The following is a 23,426-nucleotide window of genomic DNA, read 5'->3' on the forward strand; positions in this document are numbered from 1 at the left end:
TCTATTTGAATGAGTTACTCTAAGTATCTAATCATAAAGAAAGTTTGTGTCTCACTGTGGAGAGTAATAAAAAATGCACAGAACAAATGATATGGTGTTAACTAAGACTATATAAAATGTGCCTGTGCTTTTGCTTGGGGTTTGGGTTTTTTGTTTCATATGTTTTTGTTTCTATACAAATAAGCTTGCAGGAGTAAGTCTGGAAAAGTTCACTGTCCTCAGTGGTAGAGAAACACACATGCTGTAGTCAGGATACATACTACACTAGGAGACAGCATTGGTTGTTATTTAAAAGGAAAAGAAGCTAGAGAGTTCTTAGATTTGTAAATTCTTTTCCACTTCTGCATGATCCTGTCTGTGCTTCCTGACAGAATTTTTGTTTTGGGTCATCTTCTCATATTCTTGTGTCATACTCCTGCACTAATGAGAGGGTGGACCTCATTGGTATAACTTTTCAGCTGTGTTAATTCTGATTATTTGCTGCAGAGACTGTTTGGCTAATATTAGCAGTTAAAGCCTAAATTGTTTCACTGTGAGTCAGAGTGTACTGGAAATCTTGTACAGTAGTATCATTTATGTCTTCATTAACTACGTTTTAATATCTGAGTAAGCCAAACCAAGTTACTGAATGCTTTTGTAATCTGAGCCTGTTTAAACTCGAAATAGTCCTGTTCACGGTTAATCATCTGCGTTAATGTTTGCATTGTAACTTGTCCTTGCTCTGTGTGCCACTCAACTGACAGGCCCTTGATAAGGATAAAATTAAGGGTATTTGATACAATTGTGTTTCAGAGCAAGAAAATGCCTGAAAGTAAGCAACCACTTAATTTTCTGATAGTTTCTTGCAATGTAGAGATGACAAATGAAAGGTGGGAATTTAAGTGAAGTTAACTAAACATACAGGCCGTGTCACTGGCTGCAAAACTAACTACTGGGCAGAGGTGCAGAACTTGGTTAAAAGTGAGAGTTCATGCACAGTACACTGGCAAACACATTCTTCTGGCAACTCCTGATTAACAGAGCTGTAGAGACCAGTTTTGTTAACTAGTGTTGTATGATAAAAACAGTAATTTGTTCTCTTCTAGAAGAAATCTGTAGAGTAGAGCTGGTGGCACTTTTTAAAACACAGCTCTCTGGTAACCAAATGTGCTGTTTGAAGGTGAAATGAGCATTTTTATAAGTAGACTCCCCTGAGCAGAGTTACTTTCATGGCTTGGGAAATACTTCTCACTTTCTTGTTCTATATTTTTAAAAAGTATATAATAATATTCTATGCAAATAAAAAAGTATATTTTTTGTGTGTTTGAAACATATTACCAAAAAGTCAGTTGCAAGAATAAAATTGCAGTATGAAATTTACTTCAATGTATTGAAAGAATTAGATTGTATTTTCAAAATAAAAGCATTTCAAGCATTTTTTTCATAAAGCTGAAGAATATTCTAGAGGATTGGAATTTAAATAGTGAACAAATTTTACTTAAGAAAAAAAAAAACAAGAATTGGATTGCTTTAATAAAAATGCATCTGATCTGGGCTTGATTATTGTAAAAATCTACTCCTTGAGATGACTTTCTTCTTGAAACAAGCATGAAAATTTTCAGTGCTTATTTTTGTAAACCTTACTGATGATGAAGAGGGGGTAGCATGTGGGACAGGGAGTAATGGCATGTCTGAGTTCACCAGTTCTTGATCACGGCTTAAAAACGAATGGCTACTGGAACTACCATTTCTGACTTTGATGTTGCAAATGACTCCATCTAAGTTTATTAGTATGGATTGGTCCGAAGAGAATGGCTTACAAAATGGACATCTACATCCTTACAGGGAAAATTATGCTTTCTCTTTTTTGTCATTCAGAAGAACTTCTGAAAAATTTGGCTGTGGGGAAAAGATGTATTTGCTGGCTTTGAACTGTTCCAAGGATAGGGCATCCACCACCTTGCTGGGCAACCTCAGAGTAAAGAATTTCTTCATAACAACTAATATAAATCTACTCTTTCTCAGTTTAAAACCATTTCCCTTAGTCCTGTCCATTAAGTGCCCTTGTAAAAAAATCCCTCTCCATGTTTCTTGTAGCCCCCTTTTAGGTGCTGTAAGGCTGCTATAAAAATGCTTCCCTAAAGTCTTCAGTTCTCCAAGCTGAAAGCCCCAATGTCTCAGCTGTCATAGGAGAGGTGCTCCAGCCTTCTGATAATTCCTCTCCTGATCTCTCTTTTATCTTGGTCTATCCCACTTCCCTTTTGTTCCTGCTTTCTGAGTTTGTTTTCTTCTGATGTTCTGTTGCTTTGTGGTGTTCTCAAAATCAAGCTGTTTGCTGTGGTTAGTTTGTGATTATTATTATTATTAATAATAATAATATTTCCACCCACTCCTGCCTTCCTGTGTCTCACATACCCTATAGCAACTATAGGTTAGCAACAAATGTGTATTGATGGTAATGAATCACTCCCCTTGTTCCACTCAGGTGCCTGTCTAGAGCTTCAGGACTGAACTGCTTTCAAAAGTAACATGTAGAACCCATGGAAGTCTCACTGGTTTGAGGATGTAGGGAGGGTGGGGAATATTGAATTTTTTTTTTGTTCAAAACCACTTCTTCTGAGTTTTTGCCTTAAATTTCTGTATCTGTTGAGTTTTCTGATCTTTCATTGTTTTTTGGTTATATAATCTTTCTTGAAGGATGAACTTCTGTGTTAAAAGAAGTATTATTTCAGGCATACAGTTCATGTTTTCTATATTAAAAGTGAAATCATTATGCAGTTCACTAACTACAAAAGTGTTCTGCAAAAGAAAACTTCTCAGATGCCAGGGAATAGTCAAGTAGTGGAACGGGTTGCACAGGGAGGTTGTGCAGGTTCTGTCTGTGGAGATTTCTAAGAGCAGGCTGGAGAAACCTGCAAAAGAGCCTGGTAAGACCTCAGAAATGACCTTTCTTTCACTAGGAGTTTGGATTGGAAACTCCTGAAGTTCCTTTCTCCCTGAATTATCCTGTAATCTTAGATGGTTCCATGGTGTACATACCCATTCCAGTTTATTTCCAATTGTGATAGATTGCATTGCATTATTAATTACTCTTCTTATGTGTAGTAGAACCACTTATATAGGCTTTACTGTCTCTGTTGTCTGCCATTTGGGCTTGTACTTGAAGAGAAATTTACAAATGTTATGCTGCCACTTAGAGTATTTTATTTAGCTTTTTTCATCCCTTTATTAGTCATGGCCCTTGTTAGGACACATGTTGGTACATCTCAGTATTGGGAGCTCTCCTGTTGGTTGGAGGTCATGCCTAAGTTAGGGGTATCTGCCTGGTTGGCTGCTGTAACAATTAGTGTTTTCTGTAGCTGAACAGTCTTGGAAAATTAGCCTGTCCTCCATAGATGTTTAAATATGTTCCTTTGATTAAAGATGTTAAAATATGATCTTTTGATTTGGAATAGACATCAGGAGATTTCTGCTCCAACCTTCTGCTTGAAGAAGTGTCAGTCTTGATGCCCCTGAGGGCTTTTCTCATAAGGTATTGAAAACCCCCTAAGGACCAGTAACTGCAGGAGCTCTGGGCCCTCTCCTTCATTGGCTTGACTGTCCTAATGATGAAAAGAGTTTTCTGTATAGTCAGTTTAAAGGCTGCTTTTGTTTCAACTTAATGTCCAGTGTTTGTCGTCCCACCATGCCCTGATGATCACTGCTTTATTGTCTTCTTGGCCTCTTTGCAGATCCTCTGAGCTGCTTTGTAGGACTCCCCAAAGCCAGCTCTTCTCCAGGAGCCAGAAACCCAGTTCCTTCTGTCTGGCCTCCTAAGATGGTTCTTCTGCCTCCTAAACATTCTGTAGCTCTCTGCTGAACTTCAGCTGATTTCTGTTCTTCCTGTACTGACAGCACAAAACCAGAGTGTTGGGTAGAGCAATACAATTGTTTTACTTGACCTAAAGCTTCTATTCCTCCTGTTAATACAGCTAAGCATGATGTTGACTTTGCTGCCAGGCCATGCATCTGAATCATCTTCAGCTTGCTGTTCACCAAGATCCTCAGGTTTTCTTTAGCAGAGCTTCTTCCCAGCCAGTCTTTTCTTGAGGCTGTGTTGTTGCAAGATATTTTACCTTTCATATTTGTCAGGACTTCTGCCCTTATTGAATTCTGTTGAACTGAAAATCTACTCAAAACCTCAAGCAAAAAACAAAGCAAAAATACCCCACCTAAACTCCCACTTTGAAGAATTTCCTTTGGCAAAGCCTTTAGGCATGTGCTTGAAAGCTTTGAGTATTGAAATGCTTAGATTCTTCTTGAAATTGAGCACAGCATTCTTCTACCCATCCTGCACAACGTTCGAGACTGAAAATACCTTAATGTTTCAGGATCACTTCATGTATCCTTTGACTTAATCAAATTGTGTTCTGTCAATGTATCCTGTGTGAGGGATTGCCTAGGGGAGATCGGGTGAGGTCCTAGTGCTGCAGGACTGGAAGTGTTTGTAAGTTGTGTAAATTGTACACAGTTTTGCTTCCATTTTCTGTTCCAGTGCTTCTTCCTTCTCCAGGTGACACGCCTGTATTAGTTACTGGAATGGATAGTTGCAGTGAATGAACTGTGCTGGATTATTTTTGTTGATATGTGTTTTTTGGGAATAAAGATTTGCTTTCACTCCTGATTATTGTTAGTGTATAAAACTATTTGTACAGTATGGTGTACTGACTAGTTCAATTACTCATACTCAGCCTCATGTTCTTTGTTTTGAGTTCTGCTATTGTGATATTGGTCTCTGTGTGATGCTGAAAAATAGGCCATGCTGGTAGTGTACCATTTTTGATAGAAGAAATGCTGAAGTTTGAAAGCAGACTATAATCTTGCCTGGCCACAGATATTTGTAACAACTTTGTTACTTCAATGGAGTATTTTTACTGTTAAAATTTAAGTTGCTGTTTTGAAACCTGGGTAGCATTAGACTGTTAATTCTGCAAATGTTCTTAGGCCAGTTTTAATATAATAGGCATTTTAAACTGAAATAAACCAAATAAGAAACATCTCAGAAACTCAGCATTGAATTGTATATGTTGATATTAAGTTTAAAGAAGCTTTAAGTCACCTTTTCTGCATGTTGTGTTTGAATCTGTTTTGATGCAATCTTGCTAGCCATTCTTAAGTAGCTGAACTACTACTTTAGCTGTTAATCCCTACATCCAGATGCTTGTTCTAGGATTTCCTTCCAAAAAACCATGTTTTAAAAGGTTTATTGTGCACCCTGGGAAGTCATTAGATCAGGACTGGTTTGCCTCAGAAGTTGAGAGATCAGAATTGTGAGTTCCTGAAGAAAAATATCCTTCTGATGGTCTCCTTTCATAAGTGGAATGTGCTCATCTGAAGACAGTCATTGCAGTGAGTGGGGGAAGACTGCCTAGGTTATGACAACATGAAGTCTTAAAGGTGGATGAGCAAACTCTGGAAGGGAGCTGTTGAGTTGGATTCTCTAATATCTGTAATCATCTGCTCTCTCAGTTCTAGGAATGAAGCTGCTACCTAGAGTTAGCAATGTACAAATACAGAATTGCACTGTTTATTTTCAAGTTCCTTATTCCAGACTAGGGTGGGTAGGAAGGGCGAGGAAGAAAGTAGTAATGTGAAGGATGCCTTTTTGATGATTAAGTAGTCAGCTTTTCAGTTGTCTTTTTGTTGTTTCTATCTCCTCCCAACTCCACACACCCAGTCTTGTAACTGATGATGTGACTGACCTGCCCTCTGAAACTTCCTCACTCTTCTGTGAGCAGGCGGTGGCAACCTTTGGTGAAACAAAGAGCAAGGCACTGCAAAATGAGGGGGCAGTATTAGTCTGGTTGCTGACCTACCAGACTAGATTTGGTCTGATGCTAAAATGAGAAGTGAGCAAGCAATTCTTGACTGCTTCAAATTTTGGGAACTTAATCAATTGAATTAATCCCATACTTGCCTTTCAACCCCTCATCAAGTCTAAAAGTGACGCTAGATTTCTGCATTACCTTATATCGCAACAGAATGATAATTTAAGATGTCTTATATCATTTTAAAGAAGTAATGATATATTAGTGTTTACGACTGGGAAAAGAGCTGCCTTGCTACTTTTTGAGAATCATATTTTTTCATAAAACATGAGTAGTCTTGCACAGAACACTTACTCTAATGAGAGACTCAACTCCAAAATACTTGAGAGGTTATGATAACAATTATAATTCAAACTATTTTTTTGAACTGAGGTACGTGTATCTCGACTATTGTTTGAAAAACTCTTGGTGGTTTCTGACTGAATTACTTCTGACAAAAAATTGCTGGAGTTGGTCTTTATGCTACTACCACAAGATACCTTTCTCTAGATTATTTCTGCTATTATGAAGAGAACTGCAAAGGAAATGAGGAGCTTCCTATGTAATCAACTGGTCAGCTGCTGTTTCCTCTATCGGGAATAGTGTTGGCGATTACTCACAGTCGCTGTGTTTGCATTGTTGTCCTGAGCATGGAATAAGAGACTGTGAAGCAGTAGAAAAAAAGGGAAATACAGTGGCCCTGCACTTATGGAATACTGCAGTTACAGAAAGAAAGTAGCTTTTTACACCCATAGTTCAGCTTTTGAGTGCTTCTCTGTTTTAATGACTGGTGGCACAATAAAACGTTACCTTCAGCAGATCTAAGTGAGCTTTTTAAACATGTGTAGCCCACCCTGTCTCTGAACTGACTTTAATTGACTGCTTTTTAAAATCTCATTGTCTGTTAATAATTTTGTTTCCTCTCCTCCTCTGGCTTGTTTTGTTGGAATGGTGCTACTGTGGTCTCTGTAGGACTTTGGAGACTCTGTAAAAACTGCCAGTGTTTGTGTGTGGACAACATCTGATGCAGCAGTGTTTTGTGGAAGATCTCTTGGCATTGCTGAGTAATTCCTGTACCATTTGTGTCATTCCTGCTTGAGCTGAACCCTTGCCTTTTTATGCTCAGGGCATTTAAAAAAAAATTGGAGGCTAGAGTTGGAAGCTGATGATTTGAGCTCTAGTGGACTTTGCACTTGGTGGCTCCTGATGTTTTGGAGAAAATACTATTTACAATAGAAAATAATGCCACATTGGTATTTGATACCTTTAGTTACTTTTAGTTGAAGCAGTAGAGAGCTATGTATATTTGTGTGTAGTGCTACTCATAGGTGAAAGTTGCTGTGTCCTCTAGTACTAAAACAAAACCATGGCTAAAGTTCTCCTCAGTTAAATGGTTTAATAATTGAATTACAGTCTGATTTTGTTTTAATAGCCTTTTTTAGGTCTATTATAGCGAGTTTCAAATACTGTATTACTTTCATAATGTTTTGTTTGTTCATCCTTAGGCAAGTGAAACAGATGTTTAGACAGGGATGATGAAATTTCTGCATTCCCACAGATAACCAGTTTGTTTCCACTGTGGAAGCCAGCCTCTATCATACAGCTGATTGGTTGGATTTCTGGATCTGCAGAAGCATTCCTTGCCTCTGTAAACTACTGCTGTTGGTTTTATTTTGGGTGCCAACAGCTACACAAGGGAAAAGTTCGTGGGTGAGGTTTCACACTTATAGCTAAAGCTGGTAAAATGGCTTTCTAGCTGCAAGAGAGTGCTCCCTTCACCCCTTCTTCAATTGAACAGGTTTGTTTGGGTTTTTTTAATCCCTCCTTTATGCTGGCTTTTGGTTTTATGTGACTCCATGGTGCAGTTCTTAGGTAAGCTGGGAGACTAGGATTAGTTCTTGTTGGGCTTTTCTCTCTGAACTGGCTCATTAGAGTTCACCTAAATGCTTGTGTTGAAACAATTATAGTAACACACAGCTGGAGTGGGGGTAGAAAGGGATGAGGAAAGCCCCTTCCAATGTAACTGTTAGTTGCCATTGGATTAGCTTAATGTCATATTTTCCCTTGCTGCCACAAGCAGGATTTACAGAGTTATTTTTCTCTTGAGATAGCCATCCAGTAATCAACAGTCAGGGACTTTTTGGGGAATTTATTTCTACGTCTATGTGACTAATACCTTCCGTGTTCTGTAATAATAACAATAATAATAATAATAATATTAATAATAATAATAATAATAATATGGAAGATACATAAAAGAAGAAAGTATTCATGTATAGAGATTTTCTTGTTAGATAAGCCTGTTTAGAGAGTAGGACCTTTCAGCCAATGAACTTGCTTCCAGTCTGGCAAAACAGACGCTGTTGTAGATTGGGAGAAACGTGGAACCCCATTGGGGAAAAGGAAGTTGGTGGTAATTGGAATGTAAAATCCTTCTTCAGTGAGATGGGCGCCAGCTCAAGTACAAAACATTAAAGTGTATTGTTGTCTTGATAGCTACATGGTATCTTCTCTTTCAAATCTAAAAGTAAACAGAGCATTGAGGGAGTAAAATCAGAAGCAAGGTAATGTTTTTGCTTGTGCAGATGCCTTAGGAATAAACCTTTTTATATGCTGGGGAGTGCTTTGAGCTAGCTTTTGTGTTGGAATGGAGGATTTTGTAGTATGAGAACAGTCAAAAGAAGACATCACAAAACAGGGAGTACAAAACCACTGTCAGTATGAAGATATTGTATATGGTGTTTCTGCAGAGAAAGCCCTTTTTTAGCTGTCAGCAGTTGTTTTTAAATGCAACTAACTGAGGCTAAATGTCATTCACGAAGCACAGTGCTTGATGAAACTGTTGCCAAAGATTATACAACAGGTTTAAGTAGGATTTGCAGAGAGAAGGCTATCAACAGATGAATTTTACCAAACTATTAGAATTACTGGATAGATTTTTCACAAACTGTCTGTGGCCTTGGTAGTCCAACGTGAAGATAACCAACATTAAGATAACTAATGACGTTAAAAAACTGCTTTGTAAGTTTTAAGAAATTACCTGATTCCTTTAAATATAAAAATGAGGCTTCCTGGAGGAGTTTTTGAGTGACTGAATTAAAAAAAAACCCAAACAAAACCACAACTCTTTTGGGAACATGCTCCCGTTTGGAAGCTGTAATGTCAACCCTGTATTTTCTTTTTAGTATTCAAGTTAATGCTTTCTAATGTTGAAAACTGTGTGGCAATTTAATGTGTTAATTTGAAATGTGTTTGGTTGTAATGAATGAATATCTTTTTTTTTCTGAATGTGTGGTAGAAGTAACCAGAAGGATGCCTTAGCTCGTGTATGTGTATGTTTACCCTAGACAAAGCTGCATATAAAAGCAGAGAGGTTGTGTGTCTTTGGCTACGACACAGATCATCTCAATAATTTCAGTCATCAGTGCAGATTTTCAGTTTGGGGTTTTTTTCAGAGCTGTTTTTGTAGCAATACTCCATAGTCTGAAGTATGGCTGATTTGCCCTTAAAAAGCAAAGGGGAAAGTATTTCAGGTAGGGAAGAAAAACAGTAGTAGTTCAAAAAGAGATCCTTTGCCCCATTTCTCTAGAATTTGTTACAGTAAAATTGCATTTAGTGGTACATTTTGATGTTATAATATTACTTAAAACCTGATTGACTAACGTAATTCATTTGGGAAATAACTTTTTGAAACCTACTCAGAGGTTGTATTTAAATCAGAATGTTGAGTTTTGAGGTTTGGGCTGTTTTTATTTTTTTCATGCAGATTCCGGGCTGCATTTTGTCTGCTTCAGGAGAATCAGGTGCTTGTTTCTTCTGTTAGGCTTGTTAGCATTCCTGCTTCAAACTCCTGACTAATTAGCCTGGTTGCCAAAGCTCCTCCATCAGTGTATCAGATAGCACCAGCGTTTTTCTAGTTCAGACAGTGTAGCTGGATGTCTTAACCCTGTATGGTGCTGATTCCAGTTCGTCCCACAGGAATGAGAAGCCAGGCTAACACAATCAAGTTTATCATTACTGAGTAGAACTTGGCTCAAACTTTACTGGCTGTGTCAGCATAGATACATGGCATGACCCTTGTTGCATTATGTAAAATTGGTTCTGTTTTTATAGTTTCCTTTGATAGCCTCATCATACTAAAGCCTGATACTAAAATAGTAAAAATGCAGTGCTAATTACAAGAATTAATTACAGTGGTTCATTTAAAGGATTGTTGGTGCCGGGGTTTTTTTGTCCTGTTGTGAGAGTTGATTTATATTATTTCCTATATAAATATAGAGGTCCTATATAAATATAGAGGATATACTGAAAGCAAATAAATATGAATGTTTTGTCAAGTGAATGTGAGGTGGTTGAAGTGGGCATGGTTTCTGAGCTGCTCTACGTATTTGCTGGTGACAGCTTATCAATGGGCACCAGCTTGTCAAATCTGGGTTTTATTTGGTCTGTTGGTTCTTTGATTGAATCTTCAGCCTATGTCAGGAGTGTGAAGTTGCCGCTGTAAGAGGTCAGAAACAGACAAGAAATTTGATTTAGTTTGTACTAACTAGTATATGTACTTCTGGACACTAGAGAATCTGTATGGGAGGGAAATGTTAAGAATAATTTTATTTGTGCCATCTATAATAAAACTGTGATCAGCTTTCGAAAGACAACCACAAGAAACCAGGCTTCATGAGTTTGATTGCTGGTGGAAATGTTTTTTTTTTTTCTGTAGTGCAGCTTTCTGCTGTAAGTAGATTGACATTTCTGTTAGAAATACTGAGTTTTCACTCAAAAAGAAGTATCTTTTCAGCTTCTAGTAGTTTCACAGATGAATTTGCCAACTACTTGTATTGTTATTTTTTATGGTTTTAAGACTGTTCCTAAGACATTTCTGTATCAGAGTTTTATTACAGAGGAAAAACTAATCTTTTTAAGCTGTAGAGAAATTATCATGTAACTCTGGAATCTAACAGTTTGTATGCCTGTTATAGGAATAGCCTTAAGATTACAATATTCTAAATTTTACTTTGTGACTGTAGAAAATAATTTATCTAAATGCCATGTGATTGTGGACTAAGTATTTAAAATATTTGAGAGATTTGCCATTCCTGTAACAAACTACAGTTTCCACTCAGCTCATCAGGACTGCCAGTCTCTCTCTGCTGGGCTGCTGCATTTCTGCTGCCTTCTTTGGTCTGGTGCTTATCTGGCTGTGTCAAGACTCCCAGCCGAGCCAGCATAGCCTGAGACAAAAAGCAGTAAGAGCCTGCTGGCTTATCGTGCTGGAGGCAGGTACGTGCCGGTGCTGGGGCAGAAGTGGGAATGAAGTGTCCAGCTTGGCAGAGGTTGCTGTTTCATGGTTCCTTCAAACTGACACAAGGTGCCAGCAGGAGAGTTTCCCCCAGCTGCTGGCTCTGACAATTTCCTGCACACTGAACGAAGGGAAGAGAAATATCTTCCGAGTTAACCTTATTGATGTTGCTGTACAGCTGCAGGATGCTGGTGCCTGGCATAAGAGAGGAGGTGGGAATGAGTGTGTCAGTATGAGGAAGTGCTTTCTGCAGCCCTGGAGTTTCTGTTGCTGACTGTGTGTCTGCACTTTTAATGTTAACGTGAGTAAGGGCAGTCTTTTTTGTGGCCTGATTGATGTCTGAAGATATTTTAAATACAGGGATTGCAGCTCTGCAAGTAGCAATGACAGTGAAAAATCAGACTTTCTAGTGCCTGAACTTTCATTCTCACCCTTCAGTTTTCCTGTTGTATTTTGGTTTGAGGTGGGTGTAATAACCTGTTTCTTTTCCTCTAAATGGAACTGTTCAAAAGGAACAGTTTTTAACACAGTAAATAGTATGGAGAACTCCAATTTATTTCAGTGGGTTTTTAAGATGCATCTGAAAAGTGTTACAGGGGATTGTCTGTACTTTTAATTCTTCTCTAAGTTTTCTGGTGTTGCTCCTTAGCAATTGTCTTAGTTGCACAACAGGTTGTAAATAAATAGTAGAAAGGTAAGCAATATTTTATTTGAGGCCCATTGCTCTTTGTTATTTTTCCTCTTTTAAATATGTCATGTTAATTCAAAAGAGGCTTTGTTTGGTTTTGACTTGCTTTTTACGTGGTTTCAGGTATGATTGTGCTCTGCCTGTACCTCTCTCCCGTTGTTGGAGACCTTCAGGATATTTTGATACACCAGATGTACATCAATCTCTTTTCTGTTTCCTTAATGTCACATCACTGCCTTCAAACAATTTTCCTAATCATAATAATCATAACAACAGCTTTCTTAACAAGCTTTTGTGGGGTATATTTTTTTTCAGAGTATGTGTTGACAGTTGCTACAAGGCCCTCAGTATGAGTATTGGGAGAGCCTCTATATGATACCAGCATTAATATAGTTTGTAACTGGTGGTATGTTTTAACTTGGGGATATGATTTAAATCTTCTGTAGCTTTATTTTTATTTTGAATGTAATCAGGCTGATGAATGATTAAATAGTTACCAAGCTGTTGGTAGTGCTTATTGTTGAAAACATTTTTGTTTGATTTCTTCAGTTGGCTGCAGGTTTCATTTTGTACAAAGAACAGATACGGGTCTGCTCTGGTTGATTGTGTAAATGCTGTCCATCGCAGCTTAACAAAGCACACCCTGCAGGGGGCAGGCAGCAGCTGTGTTGCAAGTGCTGTGCTGATTTTGCTGATCAGTACTGCTGGTTTGAAAATTAAGGATTGGAAGGTAATGTCTGTCATGCTTTTGAGGAGTGCCCTTGGCAAATTTTAGAATTTTTAATGAAAAGCTGCTTTTTGACTCATAAACCTTATGTGAAGACAGTTCATGTTGCTTGTGTAATATATCTTTTGTAAAAGGCTATGAAAACTGGTGTATTCAGAATGAAGTAGGGTTGATGGCACCACAGAATGTGGCTCTGGTAAAAGACCACTCTGAAAACAACTGGTTTTGTTTTATTTTTAAGTCGGTAGGAGCTGCTTCATCTACCTGGTCTAGATGGGTCTCTTTTGAAACTTAATTTTTTGATCTGTGAGATGTAAGTTAGCAGGAAAATATTGAAGATTACAATAGTGTTTGTTTAATCCCAAGAGTTTTTGTGTTAATTAGTCTTGCTGTTGGGGACAGATAAGCAACAGGAAGCAGGGACAATGCATATAAAGTATAGAGTAAAATATCTACATCTGTGATAATTCAGGGTTCATTGCATTAAAGCTGCATTTATGAAATTTAGTCCTTTTGTACTGGATGTGATATTTACAGACATGAATTTTGGCCTTAGTTTAAGATTTTGTGTACTGTTTGTTATACAGTGCAGTGGCTTTTGCATTGACTTCATTGCATTACATTTATATTGTGAAAGTGTTTGTAGTATCTCTTATCTTTTGGTTTTGAGGTTTTGTTTCAAAATGTAGTGGGGTTGGTTTATAAGATGCAATTTTCCTCAGGAAAATAAAGAGGAGGTTTCACTTAGTTATGACCTTCATGTTGTGGGTTATTGGTAATTCTCTCTGACAGAAAGGTCAGCTGTTGGTCCTGCTTCTGTGGACATTACAGTGTCTGAAGTGTGGCAGAATGAGTCATTCTGTAGTGGCAAGTCTTTGTTGATCCAGGTGTCAGAGGTTTGGAAGAGGAAGTAAAGCTGATGAAAATTATTTTTTTATAGGAGCTGTTTTTTCATCTGTATTGTCCTTCCTTTTTTCTGTTAGATTAAAGGTAGTCTTTTATCATGAAGCTGCACTTTTTGAACTTAACTCAAAAACTGTAGCTTAACAAGAACATTGTGTTTCTTTTTGACACAAGAAACAGTTTATAACAGTTACCAGGATTTAAAAAAAAACACCCCCACTATTTGAAATTCCTTTTTAATAGTATTGTCTGTCCTCAAGTTTCAAGTTGGGTCATTATTGGAATTGAGTGCTAGAATTGGGAATGAGTGCTAGAAACCTCACCCTCATGTAATTTCACAGTGCTTATTGCCTTACTGATTTAAGTGGGTTTTAAAATATCATAGAACTTTTTTTAAAATATTCTTGTACTCATTAGAATTCCACAGATTTGTTGCATACATAAGGCTTTTGGAGAGGCAAAGGAAGCAATTCCATTTTACTGTGTAGACTGACAACAGGTCAGATACAAAGGCATTATATGAATGTTTCAGAATATTCTGCAGTGATAATACTGTTGCTATGCTGACCTGTTATATCAGTATTGTGACCCGAATTCATTTGAAAGCAACTTGTATGTGCTTTAATTCTACTTTTTGCACTGTGGATTTGTTTTATTGTTATTTATATTCTATTAGCAAAACTCCTGAGCAGCAAGCACATGTACCTGAATAGTAATTGCAGCTTAGTTCTCTGTAGATTTTTGCTTGCAGAATTTGAATGGGGCACGAAGAAAGATGTGATGTTCTTAGTGCTGGATTTCAGTATTTTCTAGATGCAGTCATGCAGAATGTGCTTGCGAGGCAAACAGTGTTATCAATGCAGCTGAAAGAGATCAAAGCCTCTTGGAGGGGGTGCAGATGAGGATTTCTGAAGGGAAGCTTGTATATTCTCTGCTGCTCCAGAGACTGAATAGTTCACAGAATGGGTAATACTCTTTAAGTATTGAAGTATGTAGTGTTTTGTGATGCATACAGGTGGGATAGGAGTTTTAACAGCCTGTAGGTATTTGCTGGCTTGTGGGAGTAGTAGTTTGATCTCATTCATTGCTGTGCCCTACATATTGTGATAAATACTCACATTATCTCTGACACTTTAAAGCAGGGGTTTCCTTTCTCATGTGAGCATGGCTGTAGATTATGGCTCCTGGATATTACTGTTTTGTTTGCAGAAGCTTCTCAGATTCTTCAGGAAGTTCAGGTTTCCCTGCTGCAAGTCCCACTGTGTCACATTGCAGGCTTTTTCTGAGCTTCATGTACAGTGCAGTCTTTTTATCTCTTACTACTTGTTTTCCATATACCTTCTTGACTGTGTAAAAAGCGTGGGATGATTGGCAGAAAGAGAGGTTTGGATGTGATTTTTTCTTTTTTTGGGGGAATTTTCTTTGTTTTGGATTGCCAAAGTATTAAACACCTTTGCCTTCCATAATTATTAACACTTTTCACATGTATATATAACCACTCTTTGTAATTGGAGAGGGGAGCTTGAGATGCTCTTCCCTCTATCCTTTACTTACTTGGATTTCTCTGTAGCATAACTTCAAATGAGTGATCTTGATTATTACTCATTAAAGTAATAATGCTTTACTGCTTTAAAGCAGAAATCCACACTTGACAGTAAGTAACTGGGAACTAGATTTAAAGATCCAACTGTTTTGAGAAACCAGAGTCACTTTTGTGAAGCCTCATGGAAAAAATTGGAGGGAATTTATATGATAACTTATGCCTCACATCTTCAGTTTTAAGTGTGACTTGGGTGCTCTGTGTGACTGACTTCATTATGTATTAAAGTTTGTTTGCTTCCTGCTTTTGTAGTGCTCCTTTTCATTTAATGATGGTCTGAGGTCCTCAAGGGGAATGTCAGAGGAGAGTGATAGCATGGAGAAGGCAGATGTTTTCTAAGAATGTTTAATGGAAGCTTTCCACAGGATTTTGTAGAATTATGACGTAGTTTCACTTTATGAAAGTGTTTCAGGTGTTTCATTCTGATGCTTTTGTGTGTTTGTGTTTTTGTTTTCTGAAGACACATTTTTGGAACATTTGTTCCGTTGGTTTTAAAGCAGTTACTGCCTGTCATTGACTTTATGCAAAAAGTCATTAACTGGACATTTGAAATGCTTCTATGAACTCTTTCCTTTGTGCCTAATGAAGAAGAGGTGCAGCTTACTTTTGTTTGTAAAACAGGGAAACAATGGTTAACTGGAAACTATTATGTAAGTTGAAACCTTTTCAGTAGGATATGTTTTTGGAAACTACCATAACTTCATTTGATACTAATAAAAAGGAATAATTATGCTTTGTAGTTGAGGAAAGTTGCCTTTATTATTTGAAAGGCCTAAAAAGCTGACTTTTGCTGTATGATCTCCAAAATATGTTTTGCGAACTAGATGATCAGAATTAAAATTTTGTGACAATTGACTGTACTTGTGTGGCTGAAGGCTGGTCTGTATCCTTGCATTCCTGCATGATCCATGAACTTGTACTGCAGATACACAAAATACCAAATGTGATTGATAATAGATTGCTTAAATTGCTTATCGTGCATATAAACTCCTGAGAGGAATTTAGGAGTGTTTATACACTTAAGTAATCAGTCACTCTTGAAATCCAGAAAACATTTTCATTTCTTTTTGATAAATGACAGTTCTTATCTTTGGAGAAAAATAGTTTCAAGAGATTTGTAAGTGTTTTGGGGAGATTCCTTTGCTTACAAGAATATATCAGGGAATAATAGATACAGAAGTATCTACCTGGTTTAGGACAAGCAATTTTTGTTCTTCAGCCCCTTTTCTGACACAGAAACTGCAGTGAATGTGCCTAGCATTCTTGACAGAGAAATTCAGTTGTGAATGTGTTTGAGGATGAAACACAAAACTCTGAAAAATAAACACTTTAATGCAGAGTTAGAGTGGAGAGTGGAAATTTAAGTGCAGTGCCTGCCTTGTTGTCTGAGTGTGAGTGGTGGCATCTGTTTCTGTGCAGTTGGGATTTATCTGCTGAGCATGTGGCTGCAAAGTTAAATGTGGCTTGAACTGCAGCTATACACACACACAAACACGATATCAAAAAAATGATGAAGACTAGAAGGGATCTTTTTGGTTTTTTTGGTCTCCTATTTCCTGATTTTTTTGAAATATGAAACCAATTACTTCCATGTCATCAAATACTTTTATTTAAAACTATAATAGTCCAAGCAATGCCCCAAGGTACAGTTTGGAATGTAATGGAAATTAAACATTAAAATGACTTTTATATGGAGAAGTGATAGAAGATTGTGATGCTGTTGTGCAGTCTTTTTTTTTTTTAGCAGAAAACTTTGGAAAAAGTAGAGGGGAGAGGACAAGGACATGGTTTGTGGAGACACAGCTTGAGAAGCAGCTGTAGAAGAGATTGGGGGATAATGGACAGTCAGTGGTCACTGCATTCAGTTGTTTTTATATCCAGGTTGTCAAATGCCAATATTAGAAAAACACATTACTTCATTTTGGAAAATGAAAACAAAACTTGCTTATACAGACATTGTATCTTGAGAATTCAGAATACACTTTTGTCTCATCTGCTTCGTTAGTACCTGGAAGTAGAAATAAGTTGTAACTTGTAATATTATTGATATTACTAATATTAACAACAACAACAAACAACATGGTAGTTTAGAAAGCTTCCTGGATTGTTTCTTGCATCTTCTCTGAATGGACCTTTGCTCTTCAGTCTGTACTGTGTTGTTAAAAAATCTGCAGATTAAAAGCATGGCTACTTGGCAGTAGAATGTGTCCTCAGTAAATAATCTGCTCTCCCTAAAAAAAAAAAAAAAACCCAAACAAAACAAACAAAAAAAACCTTTGAAAAAAAGCTGCTTGAATCTTATCTCATGTACTCACACAGTACATACTGCATGGAAAAGATTAGGAATGTGCTCATTTTTCTCTTTTAAAATTCTTGCTTCAGCAGTACCTTGAGATGGTGGTGGGGTGAGGTGGGGGTCTCATTTAGAACATTTATTTCCCTTGTATAAAGGGAAATAAGTGTTCTAAATGAGACATGATTGTGCTTCATGATACTTCTGCAGAAGGCTTATGTGTTGTCTTTTGCAACGATCAAACAAGTGGATTGAAACTTAAAATCAATTATAAAAATACTGTGGCTGTTTTGTGGAGCATCATGGTTAAGGAGTATTAGCAGGAGAGGCAACCATTTAAACCAAATCTTTACAAAAGTGTGCATGGAATGTGGCTTGGAATATTACCTGTGAGAATGCTCTGCTTTCTATAGATCATGACATGCTTAGATTCTTGCAAAAAGTACAGAATTTCCCAAGCCAGTTGGAGATGCAGCATACCAGCCCTAGGAAGGCTTGGTAAAGCTAAAAGGGGCAAGTAAGTAGCCAAGTGCCTGTGCCTGCTGAGAGTTAAAGATGCTGTGCTGGAGGTACAGACCAAAAGCATGCCAGCTATCGAGGGAAGTGGGAAAGGAAGCTGGCATGACTGAACATCAGGCAAAGATAATTATTAGAAAGCTGAAGTAGTATCCAAATGAGGAAAATTGTAAGGATGTAAAATCTGATAAGTAGAATATAAAAGCATGAGATAAAAAAAAAATATAAAAAATTGAGGAATGCTTTCAAGTCAGCATTTGTTAAGAGAGAAAAAGGCAGGAAAGCAAGTTACTAGAACTAGAGAATCTTCATCCAATAACTGAAGGAAGTGAGGGATGAAGTAATTTTCTAAGTGGTCTGTAATGGCTCTGTTAGGTGGACACCTTCAGGTCGTTGGATGCAGATGCACTGTGAAACCAGAATTACAAAGGGTGTTCTCTGATGTTCTGTGTGAGAAGAAACTGCATTAACCTACAGAATTCATGGACACGTGGTGTCTGTTATAACATCCTGTGGAAAGGTCAGCAGGACTTAGAAGAGAAGCTGTGCTTCAGACCTTTTGGAACTCATGGAAGGAGTTACCAAGAGCGCCTGTAAGGGAAGCTCCAATTCACTATGATAGGTAGAATTTCCAGAAGTCATTTAATAGCCTTCTGCATGAGAGGGGTAAGTCCTTGTATGGATAATTAGTTAATAATTCGATATATATAATTAAAGACAAGAAATGAAGTAGTCAGGATACTTTTGAGAGGTGAGTAGTAGCTGTTACAAAAATGTTCACAGCTGAAGAATTATACCCATGATCGTATAAACTGCAGTTAAATTCAGAGTGTATGTAGAGGTGGGAGTTAGCTGGAGGAATGTGGAAACTGTAACTTCTTGCAGGAAGGAACACTGGAAGGAACACTGTATTGCTAAGTACAATACATAGTTCTGTGGGAACAGCAGTGCAGGCTCAGAAAGATTAATTCTGTAAATTGTTCAGATAACAACAGAGAAGAAAACACAATTGGCCATTGTCAAGGTCCATAGTGCATTTCATTGGACTGCTGTGTTGGTGTAGGCTTGGGAATATCCTGAGAGGAACAGTTCTTATTTCTGCATGTATCTAGGTGACACAGATGTTTGTCTAAGTGTAGGTTATTTGACTTCTTAATTCCTTTTTAAATATTCTTATTTTTTCATTTCTTTTTGCAAAGGTCTTCTGAATGATATTGTAGCTTCAGTAAATATCTTGATTCTTTGCTGTTCAAAGAAGCATTGTAATGCGTGTCCTGTGATCAGATGTAGTACTGGAAAGGGCTGTGCCTAGCATAAAATCTATCACTGTGCTCAACACCTAAGGATTTGCCTATTTCAAAGCCTCTGGAGAGTGAAGACAGGAGCAGTGATTATTAAACTGTAGAGTAAACTTGACAAAGTCAGCTGGAGACTTGAATATCCTTGATTTCCCTTGAGTGCAGGGCCCCATGATTGCTGGGATTTATGCAAGGGGCAAAGGTTGGCCAGGTGGAGACCACTGGGGAACTAAAATTTGGATTTGGAGTTGTTGTTCAGACTGGTAGTGGAGTAGCATAAGCAGACAGTATCCTCCTGAAGTTTGGTGTGCTGCAGTAGAGCATAGGCTTCAGTGGCAAAGGAAATGACTTGAGGATGTGAAATTACAATAGTTTGAACAAATTCCCTTTGCAGTTGTAGTGTAGCCACCTGGTTGACAGCTGCAGTCCCTTTCCTCACCTCGTGTTGGTGCTGAAGCTTTTTTCCCCTCACAGAATGCTTAGGGAGCTGTACCAAAGAATAACCTTTCTTAAAATAAAAAGTAGAAGCAAGTACAATGGTTTAGCTTCCTTAAAAGGCTGCTTCTGGGACAAACAGATGCCACCATGAGACAGGAGTGCATGAAGGGGTGAAAACAGGAGAGAAAAGATGATCCTGTGAGTTCTGTGACAGCAAGCTGTTCTCACGAAGACACGCTGCTGTTCCTTGAGCATGCACTTTTACAGACTTGGGCTGCAGGGACCTATTCTCAGTTAGTCTTCAAGATGTCTCTAGGTTTTAGAAAAGAGGTTTTATTAATTCTCCTGAATATAGCTGTAAATTTGAATACTTAAAAGATTCAAGTTCAGTATTTTCAATAATAGATAGTCCTTAATTTCTTTTTGCAGGATAGCTTTTCAAGTTTATAGTTTCCTGGTTTTTAATTCTACTATTATGAAAATTTTGAAAACCAGTGTAATATTTGGAGGTCTGTATTTTCATAATAAATTTGTAACAAATAATAAAAGAACTCTGAACCTTAAGTGTTAGCCAGACTCAGATTTGTATTTTTATTTCTTTACAGGATCTCGAGTTTCATGGAGTAATGAGATTCTACTTTCAAGACAAAGCAGCTGGAAATTTTGCGACAAAATGTATCCGTGTCTCCAGTACTGCCACAACTCAAGATGTCATAGAAACTCTTGCAGAGAAGTTTCGACCAGACATGCGAATGTTGTCATCCCCTAAATATTCACTTTATGAAGTGCATGTCAGTGGAGGTTTGTATTTATTCATTAAGTCCTTCCTCCATCCTCACCACCATCATATCTACTCCCAGCCAAAGTATCTTTATATTTGCCCTTAGTTTCTGAAGCACATGAGACTTGGGTTTTTTATTCTTAAATATGTTGCTATTAATTGTTTTTAGGGAGTGGTTTTCAAAACTTGATTACACATACTAGGCCTGCAGTTAATGTAAGATTTGATTATGATTTTTAAAATGCTGTGATTGACATCCTGTTAGTGTGTTGACATTTGTGAGAGAGTTGCTATTTTTAGGATTAGTAGGTAAAGACTAAATTTATAATGACAGACTAGGATTGTTAAATTGACCAGTTGAGAGTACACCTTCTGTTCTTTGACATTGTGGGCCTGTGATGGTAATCTTGTGACTCATGTTCTTTTACTGCTGAACTGGGGGACGTTCAGCTTAATATTGTTTGAAGCCACTGTGTTTCTTAAACAGATCCCCTGATGTTACCTGTGGAGAACTTGGATATCTAAATAGTCTTTGGTACTGCTAAAATTTTTCTGTTTCAGATCAAAAGGTGATAGTGTGGGTGGTGGTGGTGGGGACAGATAAAAGAGAAACTATCTTTTGGTTGTGTTTTTTATTTTTGTACTTAAGAAGTATACACAAGTGCTTGAACAACCTTAAATACTGCATTTGAACGACTGAAAAGAATTTTTTTTTCTGCTTTAGATTTCTTTAAAAGTCTGTTAGTGCTGTACCTATAGTCAAAATGAAATTGTTTTCTTTGTGGAACAAGTTCCTGATTTTTAAAAGATGATTGAGGCATACAAGGTCAATAGGAGTGTTTCTTACTGAACAAAATAACCACAAAGACATCGTTGTTTTCCTGGGCATATGTACTGTCTCCTCCTTTTCAAAGGGAAAGTCAAATGGCAAGACTTGCTTAAGTTTTTTAACCACTCTGTCAGTTGTTTTTCCATATACTTAAAATAGATGTAATACTCTAAATGAAATTTTGTCTTGGATCTGAATAATGTTGTGGGGGCTTTTGATTTGTTTTATTGTTTAAATTTTGTAATCTTGTTTATTTTTGTGCAGTCTTTTTAGGATAGTATTTTTGGGCTGCAACCAGACTGTGGTCTACTTTAAAAAGTAAATTTAAAAGTAAATTTAAAACAAGAAAAATGAGTATTTACAAGGCCCAGGATGTTACAAAGTGCTAAGCATTTCAACTCTAAATCTGACTTCTCCTCCAGAGTGATAATGTTGTGTTCCAAGACTTAGTTCTGACAAAGGAGTTATGTGTGACTACTTTATGGGGACATTTAGCTTATGTAGATAGATGGAACACTTGGGCTTGTTGCTGGAAAGGAGACATGTAATTAATTCTACATTCCCAAGCTTGCTTTCTGTCCCTGTACTTAAGAGGGAAACATCAACTGATGTGTTCTGTTAAGCAAACCTTTTGGTTTTATTAAAAGCTTAACTTACTTCAAACTATCTTTGCTCTTGAGATACCAAGTAATTGTTTCTGCTTCTCATTTTTTTGAAGAAGAAAGAAGATTAGATGTGGATGAGAAGCCTCTTGTTGTACAGTTAAACTGGAACAAAGATGATCGCGAGGGAAGGTTTGTCCTCAAGAATGAAAATGATACACTTCCTCCAAAGGTCAGTCTCTACAGAGCATGCTAGTGCTAACAGCAGTTTTGAAATCTCTGGGGTTTGGTTATATAGGAAAACATAACTTTCACTTTTCTAATTCCTGAAAACAACTGCTGCTCATGACCTTCAATATCTGGAGCAAGTATTTTTAAATACTTGAAGTGCATCTTTGCGACACAGCTCTTTTGTTATCTTTAGATGGCTGGTGATGCTGTGATCCATGTAGCTGTCTAGTACTGGAGCATGCCTAGAGAACTTAAAGCTTGCTTTGTTCTATTATGATGACTTGAAAAATACCTCAAATAGTATATGGTGCCGCATACCAGGAGGTAATCCTGTCTCTTGCAAAGCTTTTAAAGGGGAGTGCCAGGGGGAGTTAAAGAGCTAAAATTATTACCTCCTTAGGTAACATTCTCTTTCTTGAAAAAAAATGGTGGAAGACTTTTTCCTTTTGTGCAGGGTTTTTTGATTTGGGTTGGTTTTGCTTTTTTGGTTTTTGATTATTTTTTTTGTCTTACAAATGCAAAATGAATGAGCTGCCAACATCAGCTGTACAAAAATTTGCTTTAATATTAGCAATTTAAACATTAAATTAGATTAGACTTTGGCTCCTGAAGTCATATAATTATATATATTATATGTAGCTTGTTTGCCTATAGCTATGGAAAACATGCTATTCAGTGTGGGCTATCTTGAGGCGAGTTTTTGATCTTGTGCTGAGCACTAAATTTCCTTTGCTTTTGGAACTAGAGCTTGTTAATTTTAGAAGTGCTTTGGGTATAGGGGATGTGAGCCTGTACTGGGCATTTGACTACAGGATACATCCATGTTACAGGGTGGAAGGGAAAGTTAATGATGCCTTGCACTACATGTACCAACCCTGCTATTCCTATTAATTGAATTAAGTGATTTGCAATCTTCCTTCTCTATGTTCTTTGCTTCCTGATAGAAATGAGAAAATCTGCATCTTCTTTCTCTCATGCTCTGTAATCTTTACAGAAGGCAAATGAGCCTAGGATTACAGGTATCATGTGTATGCAAGGAGCAGGAATTGAAGAACACAATGCTGGAATGACAACTTGGAAAAATATACCACTGGGGAAAAGTCTTCTGTAATGTTTTTCCTTCTGCAGTTTATTCTTATCTGGTGCTCCAACACAGTTGCCTTGAAAGCAGATTAGGCACAGCACTGTTACGGAGTATTTTTACTCAGAAGCAAAAATTTCTTTTGCAGCTTCAGTTAATCTTTTGAGGCCAAGTAGATAGCAGGCATTATTTAAGTAAAAATCTGCAGTTCATTCACTTGGTTGGGTACAATTAGTTCGTACCTTCTTGGGAATGTGACATTATATTTGCCGTCTCCGTGTTTCCCTTGAGAGCATTAGTCCCATTGCTGTGTAATGG

The 23,426-nt window shown here is 37.4% G+C and overlaps 1 protein-coding gene across 20 annotated transcripts in view; it reads left to right on the forward strand.

Moving 5' to 3' along the window:
- AFDN (afadin, adherens junction formation factor) overlaps positions 1 to 23,426 on the forward strand; it is a 115,675-nt gene that overhangs the window by 13,639 nt on the left and 78,610 nt on the right. For 13 of the 20 annotated variants that reach the window (XM_054279072.1, XM_054279089.1, XM_054279075.1 and 10 more), the window contains exons 2-3: positions 20,190 to 20,385; positions 21,913 to 22,028. In XM_054279072.1, the coding sequence (XP_054135047.1) occupies positions 20,190 to 20,385; positions 21,913 to 22,028 (312 nt within the window). The remainder of the gene's footprint in view (positions 1 to 20,189; positions 20,386 to 21,912; positions 22,029 to 23,426) is intronic. The other 7 variants (XM_054279073.1, XM_054279080.1, XM_054279083.1 and 4 more) reach the window with 1 other exon arrangement.

The sequence above is a fragment of the Melozone crissalis genome, unplaced genomic scaffold (genome assembly GCF_028551555.1).
Source record: "Melozone crissalis strain CALT ecotype California unplaced genomic scaffold, PUWL_Pcris_2 ptg000027l_1, whole genome shotgun sequence".
Taxonomy (NCBI): Eukaryota; Metazoa; Chordata; class Aves; order Passeriformes; family Passerellidae; genus Melozone; species Melozone crissalis.